The sequence below is a fragment of the Nicotiana tomentosiformis genome, chromosome 5 (assembly GCF_000390325.3).
Source record: "Nicotiana tomentosiformis chromosome 5, ASM39032v3, whole genome shotgun sequence".
In the NCBI taxonomy this organism is placed as follows: Eukaryota; Viridiplantae; Streptophyta; class Magnoliopsida; order Solanales; family Solanaceae; genus Nicotiana; species Nicotiana tomentosiformis.
Window position 1 is genome coordinate 126,439,106 of NC_090816.1, and position 24,735 is coordinate 126,463,840.

General features: G+C 36.3%; 1 protein-coding gene across 5 annotated transcripts; it reads left to right on the forward strand.

The window, feature by feature from the left end:
• Positions 1 to 15,116: 15,116 nt before the first annotated feature.
• Positions 15,117 to 24,623, forward strand: LOC104097975 (beta-hexosaminidase 3). 5 transcript variants are annotated; one of them, XM_009604607.4, is made up of 16 exons: positions 15,118 to 15,299; positions 15,891 to 16,047; positions 17,339 to 17,677; positions 18,308 to 18,382; positions 19,422 to 19,457; positions 19,557 to 19,668; positions 19,836 to 19,906; positions 20,684 to 20,814; positions 20,898 to 20,963; positions 21,070 to 21,170; positions 21,258 to 21,317; positions 21,947 to 21,980; positions 22,792 to 22,890; positions 22,965 to 23,024; positions 23,407 to 23,657; positions 24,274 to 24,623. In XM_009604607.4, the coding sequence occupies exons 3-16, from the start codon at positions 17,348 to 17,350 to the stop codon at positions 24,438 to 24,440; spliced, it is 1,593 nt and encodes a 530-aa protein (XP_009602902.1). In that variant the 5' UTR covers positions 15,118 to 15,299; positions 15,891 to 16,047; positions 17,339 to 17,347; the 3' UTR covers positions 24,441 to 24,623. The 5 variants fall into 5 exon arrangements, with proteins under 5 accessions (XP_009602900.1, XP_009602902.1, XP_009602903.1 ...); XM_009604605.4 differs by lacking the exon at positions 15,891 to 16,047 and having other exon boundaries at positions 15,117 to 15,299; positions 17,346 to 17,677; XM_009604608.4 differs by lacking the exon at positions 15,891 to 16,047.
• The last annotated feature ends 112 nt before the right edge of the window (positions 24,624 to 24,735 follow it).

The following is a 24,735-nucleotide window of genomic DNA, read 5'->3' on the forward strand; positions in this document are numbered from 1 at the left end:
CCGATGCCTTCATTCTCGTGTTAGCTTCAACAGTGAAAAATAAAAAAGATTTGTTGGGATTCTTCATTGCCCATCAATTTGTGCCATATCCTTTTCTTTTGTAAGTCGATTTTTTTCTTCTTCTCCGGAAAGAAATAAGCTAATGTTACGTCTTCTCCTTTAGAATCGAAGAAGGAACCTTTGTGTTATTGTGGACTTGCTGCAGATCTTAAAATATCACGAACACACACCAAATCTGGAAGAAGGTTCCTAAGCTGCTGAAGATATGAGATTGGTGAAGGTTGTGGCTTTTTTCGATGGGTTGATCCTGCGATTGAGGAAGAACACAACAAGACTCTTCTTGCGGGTCTTATTAAGAAGAGTGATCGATGCCATTGTTAGAGAAGACAAGGAATATCAAAGTTCAGAGTTACTGCTATTATAGTTGCGATTGTAGTTATTCTAATGTTAGCTCTTATGTTATGCGTTTAGGATTGATAGCGTACTTTCTTATTTCCTGGGTTTAGGCTACATATTTTGTGTTGATGTAAAATTTTGTTCATGGAATATATTGACAAAGGTTCCATTACAGCAACAAGTACAAGAACTACTAATATCATGGCATGTTATAGGCAGTTAATAAACATCCAAAATAAGGAAGTTTCTTTACAAAATATTTTCCACGATAGGAACTCAACAAAAACATACATAATGAAGTAGCTTTACAAAATATTGTCTACCATATATAGTTAACAAAAACATCCATTATTAAGTCTTCAAAATATCAGTTGATCACTTCAACTAATGTATGTTGTGGCTTGGTTGCTTGGTGTGGATTGTGTCTTTGGTGTGGCTTGAGTGGTTGTAGCAGAGTTTGCTCTTCTGTAACTCTGTTCTTGCAGCTGCCTTTGTGTAACTGCAGCTCGACCTTTCCACTTTAGTCCAGGGGGTTTGAACCTAAGTTCAATGTTGGTAGGGGCAGAACTTATGAGTGTAGAAGGATTGTGTACTACTCCGTCAGTAGTTCCAGACTGCACAAAGATAAAAGGTTGTGAGTGAGGGATTATCTATTAAACCATAACTGTTGATTGTGTAATTAAGTGGAAATATTTACCCTCTGTATCACATTGCCACTTGAATCAAATAGCACACCATATCCTGTTACCTTTGAAACCCTCACGATAGAGGGTTGATTCGGAAGAACTTGTGCCCGAAATCCAAATGCTTCCAGGAGAAAATACACCCAAAGCCTTGCATAATCAGAAGCAAACAGCAAAACCTGCGCAAAACACTTAAACAAGAAAGGATGCAAAGATTAAACTTGCATATATGTTCAAACAAAAGAACATAGAAAGACTCATGCAATACTTGAGCAAAAGGTATTTTTATTTACAGTAAATGTGCCAAAATGGCACAAGTACAAAAGTTGAGAAAAGAAATAAAAAGCTAAGCTGCTGCATCTCCAAAACTCGGAGGAAGAGAAGCATTCGCACCCCAGGAGAAGTGGGTAGATCCGACGCTGGCTCGATATCTTGACCTTCATTATTTTGGCCTTCAACATCTTCGCCTTCTGGTTCCTCTTCAGTTCCCAAGGATTCGGAACCAGAACGAGAAGTACTAGAAGCATTAGGCCTGGCCGTAAGACCCCTTTTAGCAGTTGACTCCAGATCACGGGCTTTAGCGATTTCGGCATCAAAGTCGATGACACCCGCTTTAGCCTCTTCAAAGATTTTTCTCCTCATGATGTACATAACATTTGTTTTCTCAATAACGAGGGAAGCCGCTCGGCACTAGTTCTTCTTTAAGTTGGTCAACATCGGCAGAAAGGTTTTTCCGTGTGGATCTAACGGACCAGAGGCTAATATCTAGATCGTGGACAATAGAGTTGAAAAGTCTGTTATGCTCAATTGTCCTCTTAAACTTCTTCTCCAATTGGGCATATTTCACCCTGGTAGCATCAAGATCTTCAGTTTTGGAGTTCAAGGCTGCCTCCAAATTATTTAATCTTTCAGCGGAGGCAACCTCGCGATCGGATGCACCAAGAACGACACTATGGACTTCAGCCCATTTAGCCATAGCCTCTTTAAATTGAACCCTCAGCAGGGCGATCTCTTGGCTAAGGGTCTCTACCTCTTGCTCGTTTTGCTGCAAACAAGCCTCCAACATAACAGCCTCAGTAGCTTTGGCTTCCAGTTTTGAGAGGCGAGCATCAGTTTGGTCCTGTTCGGCCAAAAGTTGATCCCGCTCGGAGGTAAGTTCCTCCTTATCCCGAAGCAATCTTTGGAGGCCCTCGGAAGCAAGGAAATTGGCCTGCGAAACAAAAAAGGCAAACTCAAAATACTACTAAATCAAAGATAGAAGAGATGACAAAGGAAGTGAAGAGTATACCGATGCGGCGTTGTGCATAGCCTTGTTCAACAAGCACTCTCCCGAGAGAGCTTGTATCTTTTCCCAATCTTTTTCTGAAGCCAAAAGCTTCAGATAGTTAGTAAGTTCCACCGACCGGGGCAACAGATTGCACCCGGTAGAGATCGAGAGAGTAACGCTCTTCCTCATGTGCATATCTTCTGAGGGGGCAGCGTAATTTTGCCCCAAATTCCCATGAACTGGGGACTAGGGGAGAGGAACACCCTCTTCTTGGACAGATGCGGGTGGTGTAGATGATGTAGCAGTTATTGGTGGAAGAGTCAGTGCCTCTCGTATATCGTCGTAACGCCCTTAATGCTAGGTTGTGTGTGAACTTCCTTATAAAGCTGATGGCATTGAAGGATGAGAAGTGGTTGCGGCAAGCGCAGTGCTGTGTGTTGGTTGCTCGTCGACCGAAGACGGCAAGGACCTGGTACTCAGCCTCACAATATCGGGCGCAGTGACTGGGATCTAGAAACAGGAGTTGGTATTTTCCACCATCTCAAACTCCCCCCAAGAGCGTCGAGGCATCGTCGAGTGTCGAGATCGAAAGAGTAACACTTTTCCTCATTTGCAGATCTTCTGAGGGGGCAGCATAATTTTGCCCCAAATTCCCATGAATTGGGGACTAGGGGAGAGGAACATCCTCTTCTTGGACAGATGCGGGCGGTGTAGATGATGTAGCAGTTGCTGGTGGAAGAGTCAGTGAAGAAGGAAACGAAGCTGATGGCGTTGAAGGATGAGAAGTGGTTGCGGCAAGTGCAGTGTTGTGTGTTGGTTGCTCGTCGACCGAAGACGGCAGGAACCCGGTACTCAGCCTCACAATACTGGCTCAGCGACTAGGATCTAGAAATAGGAGTTGGTATTTTCCATCATCTCAAACTCCCCCTAAGAGCGTCGAGGCTTCGTCCTCGGTTGATGTAACTAACTCAACAGATTGAGCAGTCTGTTGAGTTGAGGAAGGTCGTCGTCTTCTATGTAGAGAATCCCCATCCTTGCTGGATTCTCCGTTATCGTCAATCATCACGGTATCTATGGCCGGTCCGGGCGGAGGGCTCACCACCACAACTTCTGGAGATGACTCAGGGGCGGCGTTCTTTGCCTCTTATTCTTTCCCCCAGCCGCGGAGGAACGCCTTCTTTTTGGTTGCTTGTTCTCCGGTCGGGGACTCCGAGAACAAGCACTCGCACCAGAAGCAGCAGGATTAGCCAAAATATCCTCCTCGAGGATGACAATTGAGCCTTAGGGTAGACCTGTATTCAATAGGAGAGAAGAGTCAAACAATTTCCTTATGAGAAAAGGTGAAAACAAGATGAGTTCGACTTGCCATGATTTTTGGATTTCCACCTGTATTTCTGAGACAGCTCTTTCCACATGTGGGTTTCGGGCGTAGTAACATCTAAATTTTCCTGAACCCATTGGTCCAAGACCTCAACCCTAGGGGGAACACATCGAGTCGCTGAAACAGGTAAAGGAAGAAGGGTAAAAAATAATGAGGAATGATCTTTAATAGAAGAAGAAACAAACGATAGACTTACGAGTGCGGTTCCATAATTCCGAGAAAGACGGAGCCAAGGACGGGATGATGTCACTAGTGGTGACTGAAACAAATTGTTTCATCCACCCACGATCATTGTCATCATCCATGCTGGATAGCAGTGCATGGTGGCCACACTTGCTGAAATTAATCATTCTCCCACGGAAGATTTTGGGAAAATAGAGGTTCATCACTCGAGCTAAGGATAGCTCTTCTCCCGCCTCCTGGCACAGGCACCGAAGACAAGTAATTGTCCTCCATACGGAAGGGCTCGCCTATGCTAAGCACACCTGATAGCGGAGGCAAAACTCCACAGTAACGGAGTCAATCTCTCTGCTCAAAGAAAACGCTCCCAAAGTAAAGGGATACATGTAAAAATATATAAAACCCTTCTTGTGTAAAGTTATCTGCTCCGCCAGGTCGGGAGCGATAATATCCAAATCCTGACAATGACAGTCTTCCTTCACAGTAGGGATACTGGAAAGACGGGTAGAAGAAGGGTATATGCTAACAACCCATGTACGAGGGTGAGCAGAAGAGTACTTCTCTTCAAAATCTTTGGTGGTAAGCAGGTTCTTTGGGACGATGGTACTCACCGTAGGGGGAGCAGCATCGTCGGCTTTGCCTTTGTTCTTTGAAGAACTAGGTTTTCTTGAAGAAGAGGTCATTTTTTATCAGAAAGATGGTTTTTTCTCTCAAATAAGGAAGCTAAAGAAAGATTAAAGTCGAAGTATGAGTTGAGCAAAGAGAGTCTTAGAAAATTTTGAGTGTTATGAAGTGTAAATAAAGGAAGTTGATGCGTATAAGTAAAGGTATAGGCGGCTAAAGTCGTGGCCATAATTACATCGATAACAAGCAAAAGTTATGCTAAATTATGGAATGACGTATGTTCGGGGTATTAAATGCGGAGAGATGTGCGTCTAATCAACCGTCAGAAACTTTTCAGAGGGGTCAGTAAATTTTCAGCCAAAAAAAATATTTCTACCAACTTCCCGGTGACACAAATGTATGCCACCGGAAAGTAGGGGGACTATCTGTATAGGGTAAAATACGTTATATTAAATGATCGCATGAGGAAGTGACACGTGGAGCCAAAGATAGAAGATAGCTGAAACCGAAGGCAACTATCCCGTCTGTTACCGGAGAGAACGATACTCATAAAGATGAAATAAATGCTTGCACCCGGTAGCATTTAATGAAGAATATTCTACAACATTAAGTATATTGCCCGTTACAAGAAATATGGCATTCACTGCCCGCCGTTACACATTCCTCAATGGCCCTCATAATTGACATTAAAGAAGGGTTTGATCCTAGGATATTGTTTCCTAGGTGCAACTATAAATAGTGAGCTCTATTATCATTGTAAAGGACACGAATTTTCTAGCAAACATACACTACACTCTATTCAAAGCTAAATATAATTTTATCTTCTTGCTTCTTGATTTCATTGTTGTTGTGTCCGGAAGCCCTGCTCCCTGATCTATTATTTATGCAATTTCGTCTCCATCTTAAGGCTAAGTATTATACTTTTATATAATTCGTCTATTATTTCAGGATCAAATTAATTCGCTTGTCTAGAAATCACGTATAAATTTAACTGTACCGTTTTACGAGTAAACAAAAATATTATTCACATTCAATATTTATATGAAACTATATTAATTTATAGCTCACGTGTTCAAGCCGTAGAAGTAGCCAATAATGCTTTCATTTGGATAGGTTGTCTACACCCCTTGATGTACGGTCTTTATCTGCACTTGCGTATACACGAGATGCTTTGTGCATCGGGCTGTCATGTTAGCTAATTATGAAAACTTAAACAAATAACATAGAAATGAAGAAGAAGCAGAATTATATTTGAGCCCACTGAATTCATAGTGTTTTCTTAAGGAACTTAATACCCGAGGTTTAGAATTATTTCTCCCATGATAGAATGGACAATCTCACTGGTGTAGCGATACTTCAAACCCCAATGACTAACGAACTGAAAGATCAGTATTAAATCACACTTTGAAAAAATTCTTTCAGAATTTTCGTAAGAAAAATACGAGGGGAAGGCCAACTATTTATAGCCAACTTGCAACCACTCAGGTGACCTTTCGCGAAAATGGCTATTACAAGAACAACTATTTCCGCAAAGTAAAATAGGAAATTAAAATGAAGTTAATGCCGAAGCCGAGCGACGATAACGAGAGGTTTGCCATCTTCCCAACTCTTTAAGAGATAGAAAAAATGCATTTGTATATAAACGCAACAAACATCTTTTCCTCCACAAATATGGATAAATTCCCTCCGTAAAGGAGAGAAATTCAAATTTTCATTTTTCCTTCGTTTCACCTCACACCATTTTAATCCAAAAATTCCAACATGCCTCCCTATATATTAATTTATAACAATTGGTGATAAAGACGAGCTGAGATTGTGTATCAGTTAACTGAGTTCGTTGCTTAGTGATCACTCGAAAGTTGAATATTATGTAGTAAAATCATTTTTTCTTTGTTTGCAAAAGTAATTTTTTTATACCCATATCACACCAAAAATCACTTGGCAGAATTTTCCAACTTTCGGCTACCAAAAGTTGATGTGGCACTTTATATCAGGCCACAAGAACTTAGGTAATACCAAAAGTAAAAATAAAATCCAACCCGCAACAGCTTGATTTTCAATTTACAAAAACTTCGTGCTCCTCCTTATTTTATAACTAGGGATGGGCATAATTTGGGCTAATCTGAGATTCATTTTGGATTTTTGGTTTGGATTTTCGGATTACGAATTGGATTTTGGATTTAATTTTTTAAAAATTTTTGAATTTCGGATTGGATATTGGATTTGGTATTTTTGGATTATTGGATATCCGAAAATACGAAATTTTTATACTTTATATTTAATCCATTATCCATATGGCAATAGTAATAAGTTTAATACCCTACCCATTAGATATTATCTCATATATTCAATATTAATTACTAAGTTACTGTCAGAATACTTTCTATTTGGACATGATTTTACTATTGTTACTTCTTATCGGCCGTATTAGTGTCTCCGTTGTATTTTTTAAATAATAATTTCATTACTTGAATACTTTATTTAGATGATTACGGCAAGAATGAGAAACTTTTCAGGCAATTTAACATGACTACTTCATTTGGATATTTATTTTTGTAAAAAGTAGAAATATCTCAACATATACGCTCAAAACCGAAAATCCATATTATCCAAACCAATTAATCCGAAACCGAACTTAAAAATCCGATCTAATCCAAACTTATTTGGATTGGATTTGGATTGTCATTTCTTCAATCCGAAAATCGAAAATCCAAACCAAAATTCTCATATCTAATCTGAACTACCCGAACGTCCACCCCTATTTATAACAAGTAATAGTGTCTTCCTTATTCTCTAGAAAAACAATGAGTTTACTATATAATTTTGAATAGCTAAGTTATCATTTGAGTAATGAATTTTCAGTTAACCATAATTTCGAATAACAATTTATAGAAAGATAAATTAAATTAACATAAATATCGAATGCAAATAAGTTTTTTTCCTATCCCACCTCTCATTGCTATAGAAGCCAACATGCATAGTGAATATGATTGTTTTTGCTACCCAGTCTTATTAACAACTTGTCCGGATGGTTGTTACATGTCGTTTCATAATGTATCGTATTGTGTTGTACTCAGGGGCGTACGCAAAAAATTTTGCAAGCGGTGTCGATGTTTAAAGAAGTGAACAACTGAACAAATATAATAATAACTCCATATTAAAAAACAAAGATTCAAATTATAATAATAAAACACAATATAACTACACCACTATAACTTTTCTAAATGTTTTCATAAAACTTCATTATAGTGCTAAATATATATTTTTAGATAACGCATCACACAACCACCAAAATTAAATAAGTTTCAATGAACTTAAAATAATTCATTCACAGTATAGACATGGTTTCACCGCTTTGATCCTTTCTTCCAAGTTAGATGAACTTTGAAATGTTAAACTTAATTTTGAAAGCTTAGATCTTTAGGAAAATATGTGCCCATTGAAATTAGAGTTGAATTACAAATTAAAATATTAATTAAAATAATTTCACGAATTCAACTCATAATATTAGAAGGCTTTGAGCTCTAAAAACACAAATATACAACTGCTAAGAATCGAACACGTAACATCCCACTCAAAATTCAATTGCCTAACCAAAGGACCAAGGAACACTTCTTTGTAAGCGGTCATTCTTTGAACACTTAACTTATTTCCAATATAATATATTTAATAAAAATGCACATTTGATAAAATTTTCAGATCCGACACCTAGGGGTGTACATAGGTCGGGTTGTTCGGATTTTTTAATTATCAAACCAAACCAATTGTATCGGGTTATTAAATTTAAAATTATTCATGGCATTGTACTAAAATATTCAACAATAAAGATAATAAAATCGTATAAAATAAATATTATTAATAAGCCATAATGAAAACAAACATAATTTAAAATTACTAATAAGTTGCTAAAATAAGTACGACTAATAAGTAGTATTATTTACATGACTAAACACTAAAAGAAAAATAAGTTATGCATTTTTTCTAAACAATAAAAAAACTAAAAAATAGACATCCGATACTATTTTCATTCATAATACAATTGTATTGAATGTCTTTTATAGCATTAGTATTGATTTGATTTTTGTTTAGGATTTATTTGAGTTACTAACATTTATGGACTATAAAACTTATTGAAGCATCCAAAAATTATAAGTCCAAGCTTGAAATAATACGTTAAAAGATAAAACTATGAAAAAGCTTAAGAAATATTTATAAGCTACACTACAATAAATATTTTTATGTATTAAATATATTTAAAACTTCTATACATATAATGTCGGGTTGGTTTAGTTTCGGTTTGACTTTTTTTAGTTAAAACTAAACCAAACCAAATATCGTCGGGTTTTTTTTTCCAATACCAAATCATAGTCGGGGTTTTTTCTCGGTTTGACTCAAATTATCGGGTTGGTGCGGTTTATCGGTTTCATTTGTACATATCACGACCCAAAATCTAACCGTTGTGATGACGCCTATCGTGGAACTAGGCAAGCCATAATTCAACATCTCAATACAGAAAAATCTTTGAACATAAAGACGAAAGCAATTTAATAATTTAGGAAATCCTTTTGAAAACAAAAATATCCAAAATACGATACAATCCATCCCAAACCGGGGTGTCACATAGTACATGAGCATCTAAATCAGAATACAGTCCACTACTTTGTCTAGAGAAATAAACTGAAAAATAAACTAGTGATAAAGAAGGAGAGTCAAGGCCTGCGAACGCCGTGCAACTACCTTGGTAGTCTCTAAACTCTGAAGCCGCAATCAGTAACCGCCGCCGTGACCAAAAATGTCTGGATTTGCACACGAGGTACAGGGAGTAACGTGAGTACATCCAATTGAGTAAGTAACAAGTTCAAACTTTGGACTGAAAGGTAGTGACGAACTCAACCGGTATAGATAAAATAGAAATAACTTAACAGAAACGTAGGCATGCTTTCAAATTAAATAGGCAACTCAAAACAGTAAAGTGAAGCAAATCCGAACAATGTAAAGAATATAACTCTACTATCTTTACATGCCAATACACATACTGTATGTGATGCACCATGTTGTCAGCCTCATATGCTCACACTCTCGAATGCTCAATCACTCGGTACTGTATATGGACCATACGACCCGGGGAAGATCCATCCTGGAACATATAAATTACTGACTATAAGTCAGCCAGTACCAAGGAAGGCCAATCCAGCCCTGTGAAGAAGATCCATCTCTAGGTATCAAGTACTTCGGACAAGATCCATGTCTAGGGAAGATCCATCCATCAGTAATATCAACCGCTCTCACTGGAGGGTGTACAGACTCCGGAGGGGTTCCTACAGCCCAAACGCTATCATTAAATTAGTATAACCGTTGCGACGTGCAGCCCGATCCCATAATTGTCACTCATAAGCAGGCTCTCAGCCTCACTCAATCATCAATCTCTCCAGTTTCACTCACGGGCTCACAATATCATGGAAACTAGCCCGAAACAATGATATGATGTATCAATAAATAACAACTGATACTGAGATCTGATATGAAATGCATGAACATGACTGAGTACGTAATATCAATTAAATTAGTGACATGACAGTAAGAAACGACCACTAAGGGTCCCAACAGTACCAGCATAAAGTCTAAACATGATATCTAGCATGATTGACAGCTCAATTACTTTATCACATGATGAAAACACGGATATCAACCAGATAAAGTCACTATATAGTGCTATGGAATCAATCAGGCCATAATTCCCACGGTGCACGCCCGCACGCCCGTCACTTGGCATGTGCGTCACCTTAGTACCAATCACATAACACATAATTCGAGGTTTCGAACCCTTAGAACCAAGTTTTAAAGCGTTACTTACCTCAAATCGGGCAAATCCTTACGTCGAAATGCCTTTGCCTCTCAAATCAGTATCCAAACGTCCCGAATCTAGCCACAAATAATACAATACAATCAATATAGGCTAAAGGAATCAATTTCACAAAAAAAGTACTAAATCATAGCCAAAAATCCGAAATCGGGTCAAACCGGCCTCTGGGCTCACGTCTCGAAATTCAACAAAAGTCACAACACCCGAAAGATCATTCACTCATGAGTCTAACCATACCAAATTTACCAAAATCCGACATCAAATGGCCATTCAAATCCCCAAAACTCACTCTCCAATTTTCAAGCCCTAAACCCCCAAATTTTACTTCAAAATCTCACTAATGCGTGGGGAAATCAGTGGGGAAACAAATTTTATGATTAAAAATGAGTACAAGAAGTTTACCTCAATAATTACCTCGAAATTTTTTTTCCAAAATCGCCTAAGTTCGAGTCCAAAATGTTGAAACAAGACAAAAATTGCGAACCCTTGCTTTTATACCTTCTGCCCAGGCTTTTCGCACCTGCGGAACCACTCCTGCGCAAAAACATCCGCACCTGCGGAATCCACTAAAAACACTGGGCTCGCACCTGCGCTCCAGGTCTCGTACCTGTGGATTCGCTCATGCGGCCCTTCGTCCGCTTCTGCGGAAATGCCAAACTTTTCTATTTTCGCATCTGCGGCCAATGATCGCATTTGCGGAATCGCAGATGTGCATCCTTTCTCGCACCTGTGCCCCCTGCCCTTCTTGGCCTTGCCCATATCTGCGGCCTCCTCTTTTCTTCTGCGTGTCCGCACCTGCGGTTCCCCACTCGTAAGTGCGATTACACCAGCAAGAACAACACTTCAGCTATCCTTCAACATCAAACTTTGATCTGTTAACCACCCGAAATCGACTCGAGGTCTCCGGGACCTCAACCAAATATACCAACAAGTCTTATAACCCGCTACAAACTTAGTCAAATCCTCTAATCACTTCGAACAACACCAAAAACACGAATTACACACGGATTCAAGCCTAATGAACTTTAAAATTTCTAAATTCTACAAACGGCATCAAAACCTATCAAATCACGTCCGATTGACCCCAAATTTTGCACACAAGTCATAAATGACCCCACGAACCTACTCCAAGTTCTGAAATTTCAATCCGACCCCGATATCAAAAAGTCAACCCCCGGTCAAACTTTCCAAAAATTTGACTTTCGCCATTTCAAGCCTAAATTAGTTACGGACCTCAAATTCACAGTCCGGACACGCTCCTAAGCCTAAAATCACCCAACAGAGCTAACGAAACTGACGGAACTCCATTCCGGAGTTATCTTCACATAATTTCGACTACGGTCAAAACCTTAAGATTTAAGCTTCCGTTTTATGGACTAAGTGTCCCAAAATACTTCGAAACAAAAAACAAAACCTCCCGACAAGTCACATAAGTAGGAACAGATACATGGAAATTAGTAAATAGGGGATCGGGGCTAATACACTTAAAATGATCGGTCGAGTCGTTATAGTACATCCTACCGACACCGCTCACACTAGGGTGTGTGCGCCTTGGTTGTACTGCATTGTATTGTATTGTTTGACGAATACAACGTTTGGATAGATTGTATCGTTTGCCGTCGTTTCATGATATCACGCACCAATAATATAAAGAATAAATTGGCAGCATTACTAAAAATAGAATATGAAGTAGAATTATTAGATAAAAAATAGGATACGTAAAAGATAAAATATGATTATTTAATTATAAGGAAGGCAAGAAGGGAGAAAAAAATAAAGTAACGATGCCACCACACCCATCGTTACATAAAATGTCACTTTTTGTTATTACGTAGTGACGGATTTAATGATACAATACAATAAAATATAAATAATAATTAAAATATATATTATTTTTATAATAATAATACCATACAATATCACAAGTAACAATCATCCAAACAAGGTGTTATCTCACAACGTCAACGTCGTGGATAGAGGAGTTGGGGAAAGTGTTACATTGGTTCAATATGCCTAATAGATTTCAACTATATAGTGTTTTCATATCTCGATATTATGTATATTTATAATATAGTGAAAAAGTAGGAGGATTTTCTTGCATTTGCCACAATAGTAATCTGGTAAAAGTCGAAATATATATGTTGATAATTATATCTAAACCATAGGGGAAAAAACAAAATTTGCTAGAGAGTAGCTCTACTTGCAGACATTGTGCATTTAATAGTTAGTACTACTATTAAAAGGTTGTATTGAAACAGTAAGTGAATATTCATCTTTAACCAAACTTTTGTGATTTGAGCCCCGAAAATAATTTTATTTTTAATAGGGAGCGTTTTATCTTGTAAAGTGGATTTTCCATAGCAAATCGAATTAACCGAGTACCCAAAAAAAATATAATCGGTAATAATCAGAGTCAAATAAGCAAAGTGTGTAAAAAATTACTGTATTTGTGGAAAAATAGATTCGCCATGTGGACTAATGGTATGTTGACAGGTGGCATAAGAGTCAAAGGGATAAAGAAGAATGAAGGTTAGGAAAAACATGAGTAAAACACCCACGGGATCGCTTATAAAGATACCGTACCTGAGAGTTGGAAAAGAAAAAATAGGCGCGGGATGGATAATTAAAGACGCGAAGAAGGAAGGCTCATTAATAGCCATGAATATAGAAAGAAATCGGCATAATCCATGATTGTACGTGATTGACTATTATTACCATATCCGTTATAATTTATCCAAATAACATGCAACCAATGTAATAAATGTTAGTAACATGCGAGAATTAAGTAAGGCAAAACAGTTACATATTGTACCTTATATAAACTCCTCTTACCATATTTTGTACGTTTATCAAGCAATTCGCGAAACTGTACTGTCAATCACTTAATATTTTATTCTCTGATATTTGAAGAATCATGTTCTCTCTTCTTGGAATGAAGCTGCGTTTATCAATAAGATTTCTTTTTCTTTATTCTCTCGATATATTGTTTCCATTATTTATTATTTATTTATATTAAGAAAAGTGAAGCAAAATTGATTATTACAAACCCGAATTATTCTATTATGTACTTTGACCACAAAAACCTTTTTTTGGTTTATGAACTACCAAATCTACAATTAGGCGTCAACTTTTGGATGAGGTTAAAATAAAACAACAACAATAAACCTAGTATAATTTCATAAGTGGGGTTTGGAGAGGATAGTGTGTATACAGACTTTACCCCTACCTAGAAGGTAGAGAAGCTATTTCCGATAGACTCCAGCTCAAGAAAAAATGAAAACAAAACAGTAGCAACAAGCAATAACAACAACAAAATAATATGAAAACGAAGCAAAAAAAAAAATGTAGCAACAAAACTCTAGCAATAAAAGAATACAAGACTAACACTAATATTCCTGGTATGTAGTTAAAATAAATTAACTAAAAAATATTGGTCATAATCAAATCTGTTTAATCTTTGCTAGAGCCTGGAGCTAATGTTTGTTTGGTGAAATATGAATTCAGTAAACAATTAATTGTAACATAATATGTCCAATTTACAACCACTCCTCAAAATAATTTCTTCTTACAATTGGTCAAAGGAGCTTTCTCTAAATCAATTCAATTCATTTATTTTGTAATGCAAAAAAATAAAAATCTTAGTATATATTTTATAAAATTGGAGCTTGTTTTGATATCCCTAAGTAAATTCATTCATGTTTTTTTGGTAAAAACTCGTTCTTACATGAAAGTTTGCATGACTTAAAGAACAACGTCAACATAGATTAAATGGTAAATTAGGGGAGGGTAGTGTGTACGCACACCTTACCCCTACCCTGGGATAGAGAGACTGTTTTCGATTGGGGTAGAGAGACTGTTTCCGATAGACCCTCGGCAAAGGTGCTCACCACTAGAGCAACCCACTCTTGTCACACCCATTATAGAAATTTTACACAAATATAATGTCACAAATATACCTCATATATTTTAAAATTAAATTCCAATATATTATGAAAATCTTACACAAATTACTATAAAAAAAAGTTATCTAATTAGGCGTTTGGACATAAAAATTGTAATTATTGAAAAAAGTAGTATTTTGAGTTAAGTTGAAAAATAATATTTGAAATTTGAAATTATGTTTGGACATGCATTTTATTTGAAAAAATATTGAAAAGTGATATTTGAAAAACTCATTTTTGAAAAAATTTCAAAAACTTGCAAAATTTCACGACAAACACATTTTTAATTTTTTTTTATTGAAAAACGTTTTTTATTTTAAAAAGCTTTTTTTTTTTTTTGGGTGTGAAATGGAATCTAAAATCCTACACAAATTAAAAGAATCTTCCAATATTATGATTATCACGTGCGAGGCACGTTTCTTTCCTTATTCTTTTCTCCAAAAAGGGGTTAACTCATTAAGGCAATACTTGTATCATAAACCAGCACGTGAACAGACGTTAAATCATAAAGGCGGGATAATTGTTTTTCACTATTTTATCTTTCACAACAATTATAGATTATTGAATTTAAAATATTTATGTAGAAAAAGACAGAGAAAAGGCTTGTGCAGAACAGAGAATTACAAGGGGACCAATGTCTTTTTCTGACAAGACAATGGGTATAATTTCATGTTTAATAATAAAATAATAATAATATTAAAAATATTTTCAAGATTACTTAAAACCCATATTGAAAGATTAGAAATGAATGTGAATATGATTACTTAGGTAATACTAATTGCCTTCTCTATCTGTTTCCCACTTGCTCTTTTGAGTTGTTCAACTAATAAATGTCACCTTTTTCTTATCCCTTTTGATTCTTTAATAAAATTATATATTTCATCATTAGTTCTTGGATTGTATTTGATTCATAATCCAGGATTTTGCTCCCTTGGGATTCCTAGTTTTTTTATGTTGAAGCTCTGTGAGTATCCACATTTCATATTTCTTGATATACAGTTTGGTTTTAGTATATGTAAGTATGTTAGATAAGTATAAAGATTGTTCTTTTCTTATGTAAAGATCAACATTTCATTTTTTTTTTTTTTTGATATACAGTTTGATTTTAGTATCTGTAAGTATGTTTGATAGGTTCAAAGATTGTTCTTTTCTTTGCTTTAATAGAAGGGGTTATTTAAGCTTGTAAAGATTGTTCTTTTATTTGATTTGAAAGAATGAATTACTTCTTTTCACCTTGGTTTTTACTACTATATGTGAAAGGGAAGTGTAAAGATTGTTCTTTTATTTGATTTGAAAGAATTGGATTTTTTTTGGCTTCATTTTGTAATTATTGCTGCTGTTTTTTTTAAAAAAATGATTTGTTTACCAATTCAACATTTTTTTTTCATTTGGGGTGGGACAGGGGGCTTATAATTGCATTTCTCTGATAGTTTTTTTTGCTGTTTGGTTTTAGAATCTGTAAGCATGTTAGTAGAAGTAAAAAGATTGGTTCTTTTATTTGCCTTGAAAGAATTGGTTACTTATTTTAAGCTTCATTTTAACTAAATGTGAGGAGGAATTGTATTCTTGAGCTACGGGTGTATCGGAAACAGTTTCTCTACCTTCACCGGGTAAGGTAAGGTCTGCGTACACCCTACCCTCCACAGAGCACTTATGGGATTACACTGGATTTCGCAGCCGCTACAACCTCTGCCACAGCCTCTGCCCTTCGGGTGAGCACTTTGTGCGCAATGGGTAAACCTCCCCCTGTGTAATAGCCTGTAAACTACATAGGGATATAAACCGCACTAAGCAAGCCCTGTGCGACAGGCTCAATCTAGAAGGCATTGAGGGGTATTCGATCCCAGGTCATCCATATGGATGACCACCCTCCAAACCAAGGGGAAGTGTAAAGATTGTTCTTTTTGTTTTATTTGAAAGAATGGAGTTCTTTCTTTTTTGTTGCTTCACTTTTTTTTTTTTATTAATGCTGCTGTTTTCGATGATTTTGTTACCAATTCGCACCCTTTTTTTTTTTTTTACCATTTGGGGTGGGACAGTGGCTGATAATTGCATTTCCCCGATAGATAGAGTTTTTGCAGTTTGGTTTTAGTATCTGTAAGTATATTAGTAGAAGAAGTATATAGACTGGTTCTTTTCTTTGCCTTGAAAGAATGGTTTACTTATTTTCAGCTTGGTTTTTACTTTTTACTAAATATGAAGGGGAAGTGTAAAGATTGTTCTTTTATTTGATTTGAAAGAGTAAGTTACTTTTTTTCACCTTGGTTTTTACTATATGTGAAGGGGAAGTGTAAATGTTGTTATTTTTAATTGATTCAAAAGAATGGATTTTTTTATTTTTTTTTTGGTAATTAATGCAGCTGTTTTTGAAGATTTGTTTACCAATTTAGCATTTTTTTCCCCATTTGGGGTGGGACAGGGGCTGATAATTGCATTTCCATGATAGATAGATTTTATGCAGTTTGGTTTTAGTATCTGTAAGTATATTAGTAGAAGAAGTATAAAGTTGGTTCTTTTCTTTGCTTTTAAAGAATAGGTTATTTCAGCTTGGTTTTTATTATATGGGAAGGGAAAGTGTAAGATTGTTCTTTTCTTTGATTTGAAAGAATGAGTTTCTTCTTTTGCTTCACTTTCTAATTAGTGCTGCAGATTTTATTGATTGTTTACCAATTTAACACCTTTTTTTCTTCATATGGGGTGAGACAAGGGCTGATAATTGCATTTCGCCGATAGATGTCAATATATATGGGGTGGGAGTGGTGTTGGTCTGCTTTAATTCATTGATTGTTTTTTCTTCTTGCATTTTATTAGTTTATTTATACGATGCTATGACCTTTAATTCATGTTAACTGCTACTAAAAGTATGCGAATTTTTGTTTATCTTTTAAGCTAAGCGCCTCATGTTCAAATGGCTTCCCATTTCCTTGTAGCTAATATTATCAGTTTCTGTAGATTTTCGTATAGTTGAATGTCTGATTTTGTTCATTCGATTTCTGTTGCTAGAGTATAGTGATGGGGAAGTTAGGATTGCGGAGCATATTATTTGCAGTTGTGGTTCAGATTCTCGTAATATCAGCAGCTGCTAACATTAAGAATTTGAAGATATGGCCGATGCCACTATCAGTTAGCTATGGACATAGGACACTTCAACTTAGTAATGATTTTGTGCTCAAGACTGAAGGCAGCAAGTACACCGATGCCTCTGGAATTCTCAAGGAAGGTTTTTCAAGGTTACTTGATGTCGTTAAGGTAGCTCATGTCGTTGATGCCAACTTCTCTTATGTCGGCCCCTCTTCAGTGCTAAAGGGAATTCATGTGGTTGTCCTTTCTCCAAGTGATGAGGTAATCTCCCGGTTGAGCTCAGAAAATGATCACATAGCTTTTTGTTCTTTGCTTTGAGCTTGGTCACTTACTTTATTGTTATATGGTCGTTTAGCTGGTAATTGGTTCTGCAACTCAATGAATTATGGGCTTTGTCAAAGGAAAATAAGTAGTATGTGGGAAGAGCTTTGTCACTCTGCCATTTGAGTCAATTTTTCAATCCCCCCCGCCACACACAAAAAAAAAGGAAGAAGAAGAAAATGATGGGATAGTTATGCACATCACTTCTGAGATGTCAGTCGTTTCACCAAAAAAAGTTATGAACTCTTACTTTCCACTAAAATAATCCTCCAATAAATAAAGTTTCTATGGAGCGCTATTTTTGTTGCACATTTCGACTGGCTTGTGGATTAATAGTTTTGCAGAGGATAACATATGATGACTGTTTTTAATTTATTATTGTAGTGAACTACAGAAAGTATTTGGTAAATTTCACATTAAGACTTCGAATTCTAATAAACTGTCTCAGTCAAATGAATTACTGCACGATTTAAATATTTCAGGTGCTTTCATTCTGCTCAATTCAATCTTTACACATCTTTCCTTGAATGGCATTTTCTAAACCAACTGATAAAACCTTGTGCGATGCAGCTACAATATGGTGTTGATGAGTCCTACAACTTGACCATACCAGCACATGGAAACCCAGCCTATGCACATTTGACGGTATATGTTATCAGCTTTCCTCTGTTGATACTATGATGCATCTCTTTTACAAGATATTTTGTGCAATCAAATGCATATCCCTGTAGCACTACTGCAGTATTGTTATCTCTACTCTATGATAGACCTTAGCCGAAGGTTTACTGGAAACAACCTCTCTATCTTCATAAGATAGGGGTAGGGTTTGCGTCAGAGGCGGATCCAGGATTTAATTCCTATGGGTTCAATTTTAAAATTTTTAACATTGAATCCATTATATTTTTAAAGTTATGGGTTCAGATCTACTATTTTTGCAATTTTAATAAATTTTTACATACAAATTTTTACTCCGCGTCGAAAGTTATGGGTTGAGTTGAACCCGTACATAATATACTACATCCGCCTCTGGTTTGCGTACACACTACCCTCCCCATACCCCACTTGTGAGATTACACTGGGTTTGTTATTGTTATTGTTGTTGTACTCTATGATAGACCTTAAAGTGATTTTTTGCCAAAATCAATGGGTTAGGTTATAGCCAATAATTATCTTTTATCACAGAAACATTTTCAAAGCTAGACTTTGTTAGCTTAGCTACCTCGTATTATAGTGCGAGGTAGCTCATCCTGTTCCTTTACAATTTTTGTGTTTACTTATTGAATTAGAAATTAACTCACTAACCAAACAAATTTTGATTGGTACAAGGGGAAGAATATTTCAGCAATAGGTGGTGAATTTCATTAAATTTTCATTTGAGAACAACGCAGAGGCAACTACTGCTAATATATTTATTTTTCTGTATTACTATGTCTTTCTGAAGTTGCATGATATGCTTAAAATATGACTGTATAAACTCTCTCTACTTGCATCTGTTTTCACGCGGTTCTATTTTTTCTTCTTCTTTGACTTTTATTCTTCTTGAAGTTGTACGGAGTGTTTGAAAACAACCGTACATGCAATTTGTTTGCTCGCATCTGTGCTTATATGATTGGATGGCGAGAGATTCTTTTATGCTTATCACACTGAAAGATTTTAACTTTCTGATAGTCACTATTTAATGCAGGCAAAAACAGTTTATGGGGCTTTGCATGGTTTGCAGGTTTGATGCTTCCGCTCAAGCTGAACAGCTGTTAGTAGTTAGTCAATTATATTTTGCTTTAGTTAGATGCTCTAATGTTTGTTTTGGCATCGTAAACAGACATTTAGTCAAGTATGCCATTTTAACTTTACAACCAGAACAATTGAAGTTCATCAAGTTCCGTGGGCCATAGTTGATCGACCAAGATTCTCTTATCGAGGGCTTTTAATTGGTGAGAAACTTCTCTAATAATTTTAGGGACCGTTGCTTTTACTTATTTCATCTTTCTTTTCTAGTTTAGCACAACGAAAACTATCCAAGTAGGAAATTTACCATGTCATATTCTGTCAAGTTCTCTTCTGAAATTAAGATTTGCTGATATCCTTCATCGTCTTACAGACACTTCCCGTCACTATCTGCCGTTGCCTGTGATATTGAAGGTTATTGATTCTATGGCTTATGCAAAACTGGTATAGTAATTTTTTTCCGGCTAAATATCATGTACTACTTTTATGGACCTCTTAATAATTTTTTACTTTATGTCTCCCTAAATCTTTCTGTCCCAAAACATCTATTTTTATTTTTTATTTTTTTATGTGGAGTTCTTTGCATCCTCGCCTTGGGAAACTTGCAAAGTCTGTGCAACCCTGCTTCCTCAGGAAAAGGGGATGGAAGAAAACCTTCTTATACTTGTCTCATTATTATAACTTTCTGAAAATTTTCCTTTTTAAGTTTTTCAAGCAGGGCTGAGTAGATGATAGAGCCTCACGTATTAGCGAGGCGAGATTGATACTATAACTGTTGGACAATGTGAAGTATTTAAACCTTTTGTTTGCATGCCAATTTAGTTGATTTGGATATACTGTGAATTGCTATCTATTTTTCCCCCAGAAAACACTCTTTTTTTACTTCAGGAATGCATTTTTTATGCCTTAAGCAGTGGCTGGTGCTTATCCTAAATCTTGTTTGGAAAGTCACCCAGTAAAACTTGCTAAAAATAAAGAAAAGTCAATAATATGGATACAATGTCAAAATCAGTAATTTGAATAAGGTATCTCGCTTAACTTTGTGCCGGACCACAGGAGGTTCTTAGACAGCGGACTTAGGTGACATCTTATTCTTGTCGGTTATTCAAGTCCTTATTACGTTAACAATTTGATGGTGTCAGCACGTCGGGAAACGAAATGCATATATAATACTTCTTATTGATTACTAAGACTCTGATCCCCACAATTTGCTATGTGCAGAATGTGCTGCACTGGCACATTGTAGATACACAATCATTCCCATTTGAGATACCCTCATATCCGAAACTATGGAATGGTGCTTACTCAAGTTCAGAGCGGTATACTGTGGCTGATGCTGCTGAGATTGTGAGGCAAGTTATTTCTTTCATGCTTCTTCATTCTTCTATCCTTGGCTTTTCATGTGCAAATAACGTTTAATGTTTAAGAGTTGCAGATATGCAGGTAGACGTGGAATCAATGTATTAGCTGAACTAGACGTTCCAGGACATGCTCAATCTTGGTATGGGGTGATGACATTCTATTTGGATATTAGTTGTTTGAATCAAATTTCAACAAGAATTTTTTTCCCTTGCAATCTAATCGATCCAGCAATTGTTCAATTTCAGGGGTACTGGTTATCCTTCTTTATGGCCGTCAAAAGATTGTCAACAGCCACTTGACATAAGCAATGATTTCACTTTCAAAGTAATAGACGGAATTCTCTCTGGTAATGCTCACGGAAAATAACTTCATGACCTCTATGAGTCAAAATAGTAATAGATTCATGATTATATGGAAACTTTCTGTGTTTCAGATTTTAGCAAGATATTCAAGTACAGATTTGTTCATCTAGGAGGTGATGAAGTGGATACGAGTAAGTTAACATGTTCAGATCACTGATCTGACTTGATTGTATCCATATTTCTTTGTGACATGGTCTATCATCTTTGTTTGATGAAATATTATTAACATGACAGAAGAATGAAGTAGTGTTTGACAAACGCTCACAAAAACTTTGAATCTCGCATTGCAAAAACTTCACTGTCTAAGTCATTCAACAATTTATTTTGAACGGATACCAATTAAAAAACAGGATTCTAGTGTTCAACCGACACTCACAGGAAGTTTGATCTTTGTTTGCAAAATTTTTTATTGTCTAAGTCATTGAACATTTAATTTTTAAAGGATATTAATGAGAAAACAAAAATTTACTAGTCCAAATTCGGTAGCTGCACAAGTTTGAGGTGTAAGATGCATAAGTGATTAAAGTAATAATACGTATGTAGGCGCCTTTATCAATTTTCAGACTCCAGTTTCCTATAAGTAGTTGTTTCTTTAGACCTAAATATTACCCAAGCACATGTATTTGTATCAGGCATTGACTTTAGTCTTCAATCTCTCTTACTCGGGTACTAATCCTTTTTGCTTGTACTGTTTACTGATCTTAACTTTCAGCAAGTTGAAGGTAATTAACTGAAACATGCAATTGGATGTTTCCTGCAGGTTGCTGGACGTTAACTCCTCGTATAAGAAAGTGGTAAATATTTTTTGTGATTTTATTTTCGATATTCTACCGTCAAGATAGGGGTAAGGTCTGCGCCTCTGCAGAACCCACTTATGGAAATTCACTGGGTCTTTGTTGTTGTTGTACTGTCAGTATTGCATATCTTCGACAAATTTTCCAAGTTAATCAATTATCCTTTGAAGCTTTTCATTCCTTTTACTAGATATTTTTTTTATTCAGTAAAGCAACATGCATTACTGAGCATTACAGAACACTTATTCGATTATTTCTTTTGTATTTTAGTTGTTATTCCTGTGGACGAAAACATTGGCGATGGTTATGTCGTTATATTAACTCTTATAAGCTACAATTCAGACCAAGTCATTTTTCATTTGCGTGGCTTGTTAAGTGTTGCAACTCTCTTAATCATATCGATTACTTAATCTACAAAACCTTTCTGTAATTGGAAGTACTTACCAATCAGTTTCCCGGAACATCACTGCAAGATGCATATCAGACCCGGTTATGTGGCTGAATATCAAATGTAAAGTAGAAATAACGCAAACTTCTAACTGTCCGATTAATGCTCATTTGTGGGACAAAATAGAAGCCTCGAAAAAATCTGACAAAGCCGTAACGTGCTTACATTTACAAGGACTGTAAAGGGGTAGTTCTTGAATTGAGAAGCAAATGAGCATTGATAGCATGCAGTAAATTGTAGAATGCTCTAGAAAGGCCTTGTCCTTGCAGATTGAAAGTGCCAAGGAAAGGTAATGGTAACAAAAAGGAAGTAACAAGCGAAGTGTTACAGCTAATTATCTTATACAAATGTTCTATTTGACAGGTTGAAGCAACACCGGTTGAATGGAACCACTGCTTATGAGTATTTCGTCTTGCGAGCACAGAAGATAGCTTTATCTCATGGATATCAAATTATAAACTGGTAGGAAGACCTTTTGTTATGAGATTTCAGAATTCTAACAGTAACTGGTTTAACTTTCATCTTCAAATTTGCAGGGAAGAGACGTTCAATAACTTTGGAAATAAGTTGAGCCCAAAAACTATAGTTCACAACTGGTACGTCCTCTTGTCGTGTGGTATAAGCTGGAAGATCCATATTAGTTCATATATCTGTTGTCTTTTCCATCTCCTTCATTCTTCTCCGTGATGAGTATGAAGATTAACTCAGGTGTTCTTCCACAGATGACTAAATTATTTTTCACTTATAGTTTTGTGAAATTCATAATCTCCTTATAGACAAGAGAAGGATAGTCTATTGGTGAAGGTCCCCTCCACCTCCAATCATAAGGTTGGGGTTCGAGTCACCCAAGAAGCAAAGTGGGAAAATGCAATGTTGGGCTCCTGGGCTGGGGGGCTTTGGGAGGATACGTTTTACCATATAGAAAATAAAAAACAAAGAATTGGTGGACTAATTTTGTGCTTGTATTATATCTGGCAGGCTCGGGGGCGGTGTTGCTCAGCAAGTAACTGCAGCTGGATTGCGGTGCATTGTAAGTAACCAGGACAAGTGGTATTTGGACCATATAGATACCACATGGCAGGATTTCTATTCAAATGAGCCACTAACTAATATTACAAATCCCGAGCTACAACGGCTGGTTATTGGGGGTGAGGTATGTATGTGGGGTGAGCATATTGATGGATCAAACATCGAAACAACCATATGGCCTCGTGCAGCAGCAGCGGCAGGTAGTCTTTTCTCTCTTTTATTGAATTTGTCTTCCTGAAATCTAGATTCTACCTTTTTATTAGTTTTACAAAGTAATTATCTTTGATATGAAAAGGTCCCGAGTATAACATCGTCTACAAAGAGCAACAAATCATCTATATACTAATTTGAATCTCATTGATGCTCCAATTATTTTATTTTTTTTATTTTTGTTTTATAAAGAACATAAAAGTTCCTTTTAGTCTTATCAGAAGTATTTTTCATCTTTCAAATGCTGTTGGACTTCTCAGAGGAGCCACTTCTGTGTATTCTCTCTTGTCCTTCTCCTAATGTGCTACAACATTCATGGCCACATATGAAACAATGACATACTTCAAACATTGTTAGGTAGCACACACATCAGATATTTTGTGCTGACTTTTAATATGAACTTGCTTTTTTCGCTATTCCTTCTTCTTGCTACTTTTGTGACAGTAGCCATTGTTTCATGTGTATTAGACTATTATCTATGACACGTTAACACACATGGCTCCAGAAGAGGATAGCCTCTGAGTTGACATGTTAAATCCAATCGTCATTCTCGTTGTAACATGTTTCTTCTTCTTTTTTTTCGCTGGCTAACTTGCTGCACAAAAGAGAGGCTATGGACTGCTTATGACAAACTTGCCAAGAATCCAAGTCAAGTAACTCGCAGGTTGGCTCATTTTAGATGCCTATTGAATCAAAGAGGAGTTGCTTCTGGTCCATTAACTGGAGGCGGGCGAGCTGCACCAGAAGAACCAGGTTCTTGTTATCAGCAATAGTACCTGAAGTGTTCTTTTTCCTCTCATTCATTTATCAATACATATAGAATAAGTTAGAATCATATATACCGTTATGCATTAGAAATTGTCGATATCAATTTGTAAAACTCTCTCTGTTGTAATTCTTTCAAGGAATATGGAAGAAATATCAGCCTTATCTACTATGAATTCACTGGCATTCAATTGTTGTCTCACAAGAAATGCTATTACATGCTTCTTCTTCAAGGCGTTTTAAGTTCAATGAAACTTCAATGATGCCATGCGCAGACTTTAAACAAATTATAAAAAGAAATTA

Excerpts from the sequence above, each read along its gene's own strand:
- LOC104097975 (XM_009604605.4), top strand. Across the intron at positions 17,678-18,307 it reads TCCTTTCTCCAAGTGATGAG|CTACAATATGGTGTTGATGA; the intron begins GTAATCTCCCGG and ends TGTGCGATGCAG. Across the intron at positions 18,383-19,421 it reads CAGCCTATGCACATTTGACG|GCAAAAACAGTTTATGGGGC; the intron begins GTATATGTTATC and ends TATTTAATGCAG.